This window comes from Pseudophryne corroboree, chromosome 1 (assembly GCF_028390025.1).
Source record: "Pseudophryne corroboree isolate aPseCor3 chromosome 1, aPseCor3.hap2, whole genome shotgun sequence".
Classification (NCBI taxonomy): Eukaryota; Metazoa; Chordata; class Amphibia; order Anura; family Myobatrachidae; genus Pseudophryne; species Pseudophryne corroboree.
Window position 1 is genome coordinate 1,185,027,841 of NC_086444.1, and position 11,120 is coordinate 1,185,038,960.

Here is an 11,120-nt window from a genome sequence, read left to right on the forward strand (position 1 = left end):
CTCAGGATAAGTCTGTACCAGTGTACAAAAATTCTGTATTTGATCCTTATTCTACTAATAAAAGTATTAAGAGTTTCACTTCCTGTATGGACTCTTTTATAGAAGACACCAGCTGCCACCCGCTTACTAGCAATTTAAATTTGTCCAAAGCTGAATATGTGGCTTTGAAAAATCTTGGAGGCTACCAGGATATTATAATCCGACCGGCAGACAAAGGAGGGGGAGTTGTGGTACAAAATTTGAGTCAATACAAAGAAGAAGCCTACAGACAACTGCACAATTCAGATACATATGAATTGTTGGCTCAAGATCCTACTAGTTTGTACAAGGGAGAATTGGATCTTATTCTACAGCAAGCCCAAGAGAATAATCTTATTACCAAAAATACAGCTATGGCACTGACACAGGAGTGGCCAACAGTTCCTGTATTCTATACGATCCCCAAATTACACAAAAACCAAGTTTCCCCCCCAGGTCGCCCAATTATTGCGGCGCGGGATTCATTATTTTATTCCATCTCTCAATACTTGGATTTTTATTTGCAGCCCCTTATTCAGCAACACCCTAGGTTTCTTAAGGATACTACCTCTTTGATTCACATCCTTAAGGACATTTCTCCATTGCCAGATCATTATCTTCTGTGTACAGTGGATGTGGTGAACCTGTACACTAGTATTCCACACGATCGTGGTCTAGAAGCTATTGAATAATTTTTATGCTCGCAATCCGAGTACGATGGTCCCAACATAGATTTTTTTTATCAAGCTGCTAGAATTGACTCTATCAAGAAATTATTTTTTGTTTGACAGCAAATTCTATCGTCAGCGGACTGGGTGCGCGATGGGATCTTGCGTCGCGCCCAGTTTTGCTAATACGTTCATGAGCAGGGTAGAACAGCAATTGTTTTTCGATAACCCTGACGTCGGTCAACGGATTATGCTGTTTACCCGCTATATAGATGACATTTTGCTCCTCTGGCATGGTGATGAAGACTCGTTCCATAATGTCATGGAGTTAATTAACCAGCAAGACTCGGCCATCAAATTCACATTTGAATGTAACATGGACACCATCCATTTTTTGGATGTTCAAATCTCGATTGATAGTCATGGCAACATAGGTACCTCCATGTACTACAAACCAACAGATCGTAACACGTGGTTGGAAGCAAATAGTCACCACCCGGAAGCCTCTAAACGGGGTCTTCCCTACTCCCAATTCCTCAGAATAATTAGAATCTGTAGAGATTGGAAAGATGCCGAATTCCACCTTGACAAGATGTTCTACAAATTCCTACAAAGAGGGTATAAATCCAAGTCTTTGACAGAGGCTAGAAATAGGGCATCAGCCCTCTCACAGGAGGATGCACTCAGGTTGGTCCCCAAAAAGATGAACAGGGACAGCATCATTTGGACACAAGATTTTCACACAGCTAGTAAAGCCATTAATTAACATGCCAAACGAATTTGGCCCATTATTACCAGGGACAAGGAACTTACGTCATTAAAGAACAGTACCATTCTAACTTCATACAAACGAGGTAGAAATATATAAGGACATTGTAGTCCATAATGACACCTCTACATTTACCATCCCTAAACCCACTCATTTCTTAACTCGAAAAACCAGGAAACTATCGTTGCATAGGTTGTACCACCTGCAGCTGTTTGGAACAAGGCAACAAATTTCAACACCCCCGATCTGGCAGGACCTTTACTATAAAATATCCGGTTACCTGTACCACATCTTTCATTGTCTATTACATCAAATGCCCATGTGGCCTTTTGTATGTAGGGAAAAGCATTAGGCAATTTAAAGAACGCATAGCCCTACACCGCTCCAGCATTCGTGCTGCATTGGAGGGAAGAGGCTCTGACCAACCAGTTGCCAGGCACTTTAAAGAGTTCCAGCATAGTCTGGCGTCTATCAGATACAACATCATAGACTGGATTAAACCACAGATCCGAGGCGGAGACAGAGGGAAGGCCCTCCTCAAGAAAGAAGCAAAATGGATATATATTCTACAGACTGTCCAACCTTTTGGTCTTAATGAGACCCATAGCCTGAACTGTTTCCTTTGATAATATAGTGTTACTAAATATTATTGCCTTATAGGGGTGCTTATTACTGTGTGCACAGTTTCCTCCGTCTCCTATAAAGTAGTATCTAGCCTATTATCAATGTTTAGAAAGTGGATCTCATTGGCACTTTAACTAAAGCATATTGAGGGCATCTCTGGTTAATGTATAGTAGTAGTTTCTGGCATATAGTCACAATGGTGCAGTTTTTTTGCAGGCTCTATTGTCCGCCAGATGCTTTTGATTTATCTGTTGATGGATATGCATTTTTGTAGTAATCATTTTACTATCTAGAATCATTCATTTATGTCTGAACAAGCTTCTGTTTATGTTAATCTGAGTACAGTTTCCATAAGTATGGTCGTAATACAGTAAGGGTTTCAGCTTATTTTTATGGTGAGATGCACTTGTATTGATGCATTGTGTATGTGTTACTAGGTTACGGTTTCTCTGGACACCTAGCCACGCCCATCCGGCCGAGTCGGGCTCTCGGCGCAGGGTCGCGCCGATGACGTCATCGGCTTTGAGCAGGACGGCGCGGCGGGAGTCTTCACACAGCTGGGTGAGTCTATTTAAATGTTATCTTGTATGTTATGTGTTATGTCTTGATAAAAGAGGTCACAGCCTCTGAAACGTTGACTAGTACACTACGTGTCAGCCTTTTTCTTTATCCACCTGGAGTGCCGACAGTTTGACTTTCTCTGCATATTACACCTACCAGTGTTTGTATGGCACCCGGCAAAGTTGCAGCAATTTGATGAGAGAGTGCCGGTCGTTTGTTCTGGATTATATATATATATATATATATAGAAACAAAAAGTACAGCACTCACCAAAATGAGCTCACTTATCTTCACAACATCTATGGATAAATGAATAAATTATGGGGGTTTAGTTAGTGAATTGGCCAATGCACGGAAGCCTGCATACCGCCCCAAGGTACCCCACCTTCATGCAGGTCCTACACTATCACCAAATCATCAAAATTAAAACCTGGCAACTGTACCACATAATATAACTGCAAATATGCCCACTTGGTGTAAGGTGTACCTGCCATGAACTGCATGGCTTTTAAAAAGGTACACTAGTCACCTGACACTGGCTGATAAATTACTAAAGGGCAGCTGACACAGGTTTAGGATAATTGGGGTGCATGAACAAAGTTTGTGGCCACAGTTAATGAGTTAACCAGGGATTAACCCTAAAATATACCAGCAAATAGAAAAGCACAGCACTCGCCACCCCAGAAGCGGGGTGCAGTATCCGCACTCGCCACTAATAGGGTGGGGTGCATGTAGCCCATGGCCACCCATTTATTCATTTATCCATAAATGTTGGGATGATAATTGAGCTCATTTTGGTGAGTGCTGTACTTTTTGTTTCTATATTTTTGAGTAGGTGGCCATGGGCTACATGCACCCCACCCTATTAGTGGCGAGTGCGGATACTGCACCCCGCTTCTGGGGTGGCGAGTGCTGTGGTTTTCTATTTGCTGGTATATATATATATATATATATATGTGTATATGGATATATGTGGATATATGTATATCTCGAGGATGGAAATAGATAATCATATCATGTGTGGGATCATATTGTTCAGAGTCACGTAAACATTAATCTGATGGGAATAAGAATATTATTATATATTACCACATTAAGTTATTAATAATACTAGATTTATGTAGGTTTAATGTGATGGGTTTAACTGGTCATGGGGCGGGAACTCAGATGCAAACAACAGAAACCACATCTCAAGTCCTAGCCATCGCCCACTTCTTGAGCTGACCAATGATCTCCGGTGCACAGGATATGTCCCACCCCCGAACCAATGGAAGAAGAGCACACAGTGGGGTATATTTACTAAGCTCCCGATTTTGACCGTGATGGCGTTTTTTGTTCTAAGTGGCATCTCGGTCATTTACTAAACAGTAATCACGGCAGTGATGAGGCTATTCGTATTTTTTTTCTTGTCCAAGTGAAAAATTACGAATGAATACACCATCGGTCAAATTACGCCTGTTTAAGTATGAATCTCGGTCATTTACTAACCATTCGTAATTGTATTTGCTGCCGCGAAAATGGTTTCGCGGCCGCGAAAAATTACGATTCGCATTTTTTTCCTAAAAAAAAACGCGCCAGCCTTTGAAAACCGCGTTTACATGTGAACTGAATTATCCATTACTCACACCTGTTTTTTTGGCCCTATAAAAGTGTTTCAGGCACATTCTGAACTTCTCTCACTCTGAAATGGCGGCTGTGGTGTGTGGCAATGGATTTTTGTTGGCTGTGGGATACGTTAGACTGCTCCATGAGAATTCCAGGAATCAGGACCAGGTAAGTGAACATGGCCAACAGGTTGTCCAGGTACCGCGTAGGCTGCGCCAGCCTCGTTTTTTTAGAGGTCGTTTAAACCTAAATGCATTGTCCGATGATAGGGTCATACAGATGTTCCGCCTAAATAGAAACAACATTTTTCACCTGTATGACCTTGTCAAACTGGGCATAGACCCTGAGACAGCACGCTCTCGCTCTGTCTCAGGCCTACACAAACTCCTGGCTGTGTTACACTTTATGGCTACTGGGAGCTTCCAGGCTGTGGCAGGCGACGTCATTGGGATCTCACAGCCCACCTTTTCAAAATCTTTGATGCAGGTGAGTCTAAAAATACATATGCGGTTATGGCTAAGTGTTGCTTGTGTAAGTTGAAACACCACAGTATTGTAGAGAATACCTAACATGACACTCACCTTAGCTTATTTAATGTCCACTCAGGTTTTGGATGTGTTGGAGCCACACATTAAAGCCTCAATCTGCTTCCCTACTGAGGAGTCGGAGTGGAGTGCTGTCAGGGTAGCTTTCTATGAGCTTGCTGGCATGCCCAATGTGCTGGGGGCCATAGATTGCACACACGTTCAGCTGAGATCACCTAAGGGCCGCCAGTATATATATACTAATAGGCATATGGATCAATCAACTAATGTCCAGGTGGTCTGTGATGCAAACTTAAAAATTATGAGTGTTGTTGCAGGTTACCCTGGTGCCTGCCATGACTCCTTCATCCTCAGTCAGTCATCGCTCTTCGATAAATTTGAGGAGGGACAAATGCCTGATGGCTGGCTGTTGGGTATGTTGAAAATGTTATGTGTGTATGTCTTTTAACCACAGCCTAGATTTTGGAGGAGGTGAGAGAATAATCTAACATATGTCCTAATGTTGACTATATATGTTTTTCAGGTGATGGGGGTTACGGCTGCTACTCTTGGCTCCTTACTCCATTGTCCCTACCTGATTCTCCTGCTGAACACAGTTATAATCATGCACATAAGGCTACGCGGAATGTGATAGAAAGATGTTTTGGGGTGCTGAAGTCACGTTTTCGGTGTCTTGATAAATCTGGTGGCCTTTTGTTGTATAGTCCCTCAAAGGTGACTCGAATTGTGTTCTGCTGCTGTTTTCTCCATAATCTGTGTTTAAGTCAACATCTGGCACATGGTGAGGGAGAAAGCAGTCAGCAAGCAGAGGAGTTAGATACATCTGGTGACAGTGTGAGTACAATTGTAGGGAGGCAGGTACGTCAAGAAGTGATCCTGCGATATTTTACAGGTAAGTTTTATTATGCTGTAATTATCCTTCACTAAACACTTTGCTCTACTTTCTATTGTGTGTTCTGTTACTTACTGTTTGTTGTTTATAGTGGTGTGTCCATTGTGCTTAGTTGATGCTAACAAAACATTTACAGTCATTACCCTTGAAAAACATAACTACATACATACAGACCAGCTTCTTAAATTTTGGAGACGGACACAGGAATGTGTTTTTTTAACAAATTCTTTTATTTATTTGCACAAAAAGTTTTATGTTATTTTTTTCTTTTGTGTGTGCTGGGTGCTGGCTCACTGGCACGTGCTCTTGATGAACGCCGGACAGGGGAGGTTACTGGCGTTTGAACAGGGGTCGTGGTTCCCGAGCTGGAGGTAACTTGCTGAGCACCCATCATAGCAATATTGCTGCTCAGATTATTTAAACTGGCAATCAGCTGAGTGTTTGTAGCAGTGTGGCTGGCTACAATCCTGGATAAGGCCTCATTCACCACTTGATTGTGTTGAATTATCTGAACTAGTGCCTGCTGATGTCGCTGTTGTTCATCTATAATGCGGGATAAATTAGCATTCATTTGGCTGTTTTCTGCCCTAATTTGCTCCATAGAGGTAGCCATTCTCCCTACTTGTACTATTAGTCTGCCCGAGTTGCGACTAATACGCGGTAGATGATGGGGCAGACTGGCAAGGTGTTGTGTATGTTGGGTCAGGGTGGCATTGCTTTGGGCCTGTTGGCTTGTCCAACTTGCCCAAAAATCGTCCGGAATTTGGCTTGGGGGCGGAGCTTGTGGCAGTTGTGGACTGCTGGATGGTTGGGGTATATCCTGCAACTGGATTGGCATGCTTGGATCCACAGCTGTTAATTGCAGTGTGAAGGATGGCTGTTGTTCTGGTCCCTGCTGGTCCTCGGCGGACATCAGGTTGTGCTCTGTATGGGGTAGGCAACATGCAATGTTGTAATTTTTAGAATTTGTCAAGGCTAATGCAACACATTATTACATTCCTAAAACTACATTTTTGCATTAGTAGCTCTTGTTTTTTGCAACTTAAAAAATTGTTAACATTTTGTGATAAAAAAAACAACACAGGCGCAAACATTGGCAAATTAGCATATTCCTCACCTAACTAACTTCCCTCCACAACATTACACTGTTAGATTCCCTCCCCTCACCACGATATAGACTACTTACCTGTATAGTCCAGAGGAGCTGAGCAAGTAAGCCATCTACATACTGGACAGGGGCGATGTGTGAACACTGTAATAGGTTTTTTTTTTGGGCCCAAAATTTATTTGTCTTCATATTTTTGAAAAATGTGAACGTGTGTGTGCTTAATGTATACTCAAATCTGTTCTTTTCATACAAATAGGTTGTCTAGACCATCCACTAAGACCTTATCTATTTTTAATAAAGCACCTTGAGCAATTGAAGACGTGACATCACATTGCTTGTTGAGGAAAACATGTAAACTCCAAACCAACTAACAACATCTTAAGTGTACTGTGTATATTATTGCTTATGTGTTTAATTTATGTTTTTACTCACCAGATAACTGAGGTGATCTGGGCTCATCACTCTGCGAACTCGCCAATAGTGCCAGTGGTGGCTGGGGTGACACTGCCGATAGTCTTCGCCTGGGTGGGGATGATGGAGGTGCAGAATCAGAGCCAAGACGCCGTGTCTTAGTTGGCCTCCTGGGTAAGTGTCCCAAGCCCTGTGATGGGCGCCTTACAGGAGGTCGGCTTCCAGAAGCAGAACCTAGGTGCAAAATTTAGCATTATTATTTTGTACTTCTATGTGTTTTCAGAATATGTGACTACAGTGAAGACTTACCTGCAATACCACCATCATCCTGACTGGTCTGAGGCCTGTCTGGGCGGCTGGTCTGTGTGACTGTGGAAAAAGTGACCCCAACATTATTACCATGTTTTTTGTCAAATGAACCAGTGAAAACCATTAATGTACTGTAAGCATCTATTTGGTTTGGTTTCCAAAAAAAAAATAAGCTTAAGAGCTTCTATATTCATGATTTTTAGTTGAATATCAAAATGTACTTGATGTGGCACACAATAAAGTTTATACCTAAAAGATTTTGGACTCAGATATTGCAGAGATTCAGTACTTGGCAATTTTAAAATAATTTAATGTTTTAAAAATTGCCCCGCTTTTAAGTTCTTACTTAAAACAAATACATTTTGAGGTTTTAAAACAAACACACATGTTCAAGCATTATCGCAAAAAATTGCACCAAAAAAAAAAAAAAATAATTAAAAAAAACTGCACGTTTTTGTTATAAAAAAAAATAAAAAAATAAAAAAGGAGCAAAAAAACACATTCAAAAAACAAACACACCTTAAGGGAGCATAGGCATGCAATCTGTTTTTTGCAAAAAAAAACATCCTTAAAACTTTAAAAATTACATTAAAGAAATTGAACACACATTTTAAGAACAATAATACAAAACAAACTTACCATCCTGCGTGGGTCGGTCCGAATCCCGGACATGAGTAGCAGACACCACCTCACCAGGAATCAATGCCCGCACAGGCTCCTCCCAGTCCCGATAGCTTACACGTAAAGGTGGCCCACCTCCGGTTCTACGTGCAGATTTGGACTCTTTGGCCATCTTGGCCTTGACACGCCGCTTAATATCGTAAAATCGCTTGCGGCACGTGTCCTCTGTCCGCCTCACCACACCCTCACTATTTACAGCAAGTATAACTTGCCCCCACAGGGCAGACTTCCTGCGGGAGGACACCCTGGCAGCATCCTGACCAAACAATTGGCGATGGTGCTTCATCAGCTCACGTACCAACGCCATGTTTTCAGCATAGCTGAACTTTATATTCCTGCCAGTCTTGGTAGTGGTGCGTGGCTGCGGAGCCACAACACCATCACTATCACTGGAAAATCCAGCAACAGGCACCCCCTCCTCCTCCTCCTCACTAACCTCCTCCCTCTCACTACCCCCCTCCACCTCACTACCAGCCTCCACCTCACTACCAGCCTCCACCTCACTACCAGCCTCCACCTCACTACCAGCCTCCACCTCACTACCAGCCTCCACCTCACTAACCTCCGCCACCACACTGACCTCTGAGTCGGACATGACAAACAACATAAAACACTGAAAAATGAAAACACAAAACACACTCCTCCACTACTCCTACTACACACCACACAGCCAACACACGCTCACTCACTCACAAACAATGACAAAAGACTGAAATAATAAAACAAGGACAAAAAAGCTTACAAACTGGGAAAAAACAATACTACAAAGTTCACAAGACTCCTAACACACACAGTACAGCACTCAACAATCACCAAACTCCTCTCCAAATCCACCAAAAACTCCACCAAACTCACCAACTCCAAATACACCTTCCTCTCTCCTCTCCACTAGCTAAACCCACGAGGTGCGGAGTGTTTGGGGCGTTTTTATAGTAACATGCACAGACACTCCTCCTTTACGAATACAACCAATCACGGCCGCGTGACGTAAACGAAACTTAGAAGTCAAAACGCGGCAGCAAATTCCAAATCACTGCCGTAACAGACTTGTGACGCAGTCGTAAAAAAAAAACCCCAACGCGGCCGCGAAATAGCAAACGCGGCCGCAATCAACAGCAGAAAAGCACGAATGACATCGACATCGGAAGATTGAAAAAATACGAATACGAACGCTTAGTAAATGAGTCGTAATCAATTCAAAAAGTTGCAAGTTTACACTGTCGATGTCAGTCGCGATTGAACTTGAACATGATTCTGAAATATACGAATCTTAGTAAATAAACCCCAGTGTCTATTGTATTAGGTTTTGGAAGAATTGTATAAAGAGAGCCTGCTGCAGGCCTGGTCAGACAGAAGGCTCACAAAGTTATCTATCAGATGACTGAGGACCAGACTGGGTAGCGCGGCGAATCCAATCACGTATGTACCATTGACTGTAGCCATTATTCTGTTATATTGTATTGTATATATTGAAACCCCCTTTCAGTAATAATATGCTGTGGTGTCGGAACCCAGCAGTTTAATTACAATCTGGTGTCGTGTCTTCCTTTCCCTGCTAAGGTTTAAAGTGTATTATTATCGCATTGCATAGCTGTTAAGAGTTTGTGGTGTATCTCTGGGTGTGTACGCACTGTGTGTACTTTGTACCGTCAGCGCGGCGTTTGTACGCAAAGTCCGTACACAGTACGGGACTCTTTACGCTAACAGCGTAAAGAGTACGTAGAGTGTGTATAAGGTATAGCGGCCGCAGCGGCTCCATGGTAATGTGCATTTAAAGTGTGTTTAAGGTATAGCTTTTCATTCCTGTATATAAATCAGCATTCTCAATATTAATAACTCTTTTATTTGGAGTATATACAGCACAGGACAGCACTACTGAATTTATATGGCAGCACCACTTGACTGGATTTATATGGCAGAACCACTGGACTGGATTTATACGGCAGTACCACTGGATTTATACGGCAGTACCACTGGACATATATGGCAGTATCACTGGAATTATATGGCAGTACCACTGGACATATACGGCAGTATCACTAGAATTATATGGCAGTATCACTGGACATATACGGCAGTATCACTGGACTGGATTGATACGGCAGTACCACTGGACATATACGGCAGTATCACTGGATTTATACGGCAGTACCACTGGACATATACAGCAGTATCACTGGACTTATACGGAAGTATCACTGGACTGGATTTATACACCAGTACCACTGGATTTATATATGGCAGTACCACTGGACACATACAGCAGTATCACTGGACTTATACGGCAGTATCACTGGACTAGATTTATATGCCAGTACAACTGGATTTATACAGCAGTACCACTGGACATATACGGCAGTATCACTGGAATTATATAGCAGTACCTCTGGACATATACGGCAGTATCACTGGACTGGATTTATATGTCAGTACCAATGGACATATACAGCAGTATCACTGGATTTATACGGCAGTACCACTGGACAAACATGGCAGTATCATTTGACTTATACGGCAGTATCACTGGACTGGATTTATACGGCAGTACCACTGGACATATATGGCAGTATCACTGGATTTATACGGCAGTTCCACTGGACATATACAGCAGTATCACTGGACTTATACGGCAGTATCACTGGACTGGATTTATATGCCAGTATCACTGGATTTATACGGCAGTACCACTGGACATATACAGCAGTATCACTGGAATTATATGGCAGTACCACTGGACATGTACGGCAGTATCATTAGACTGGATTTATACGGCGGTACCACTGGACATATATGGCAGTAACACTGGATTTATACGGCAGTATCACTGGATTTATGCGGCAGTATCACTGGACTGGATTTATATGCCAGTACCACTGGATTTATACGGCAGTATCACTGGATTTATATGGTAGTACCACTGGATATATAC

General features: G+C 42.4%; 1 protein-coding gene across 1 annotated transcript; it reads right to left on the reverse strand.

The window, feature by feature from the left end:
* Positions 1 to 1,896: 1,896 nt before the first annotated feature.
* Positions 1,897 to 7,594, reverse strand: LOC135051137 (uncharacterized). Its single transcript, XM_063957286.1, has 4 exons — positions 7,511 to 7,594; positions 7,223 to 7,435; positions 5,981 to 6,606; positions 1,897 to 1,923 (listed from the first exon to the last, which is right to left on the reverse strand). Exons 3-4 carry the CDS (start codon positions 6,593 to 6,595, stop codon positions 1,897 to 1,899), a joined length of 642 nt encoding a protein of 213 aa, XP_063813356.1. The 5' UTR covers positions 6,596 to 6,606; positions 7,223 to 7,435; positions 7,511 to 7,594.
* Positions 7,595 to 11,120: the final 3,526 nt, after the last annotated feature.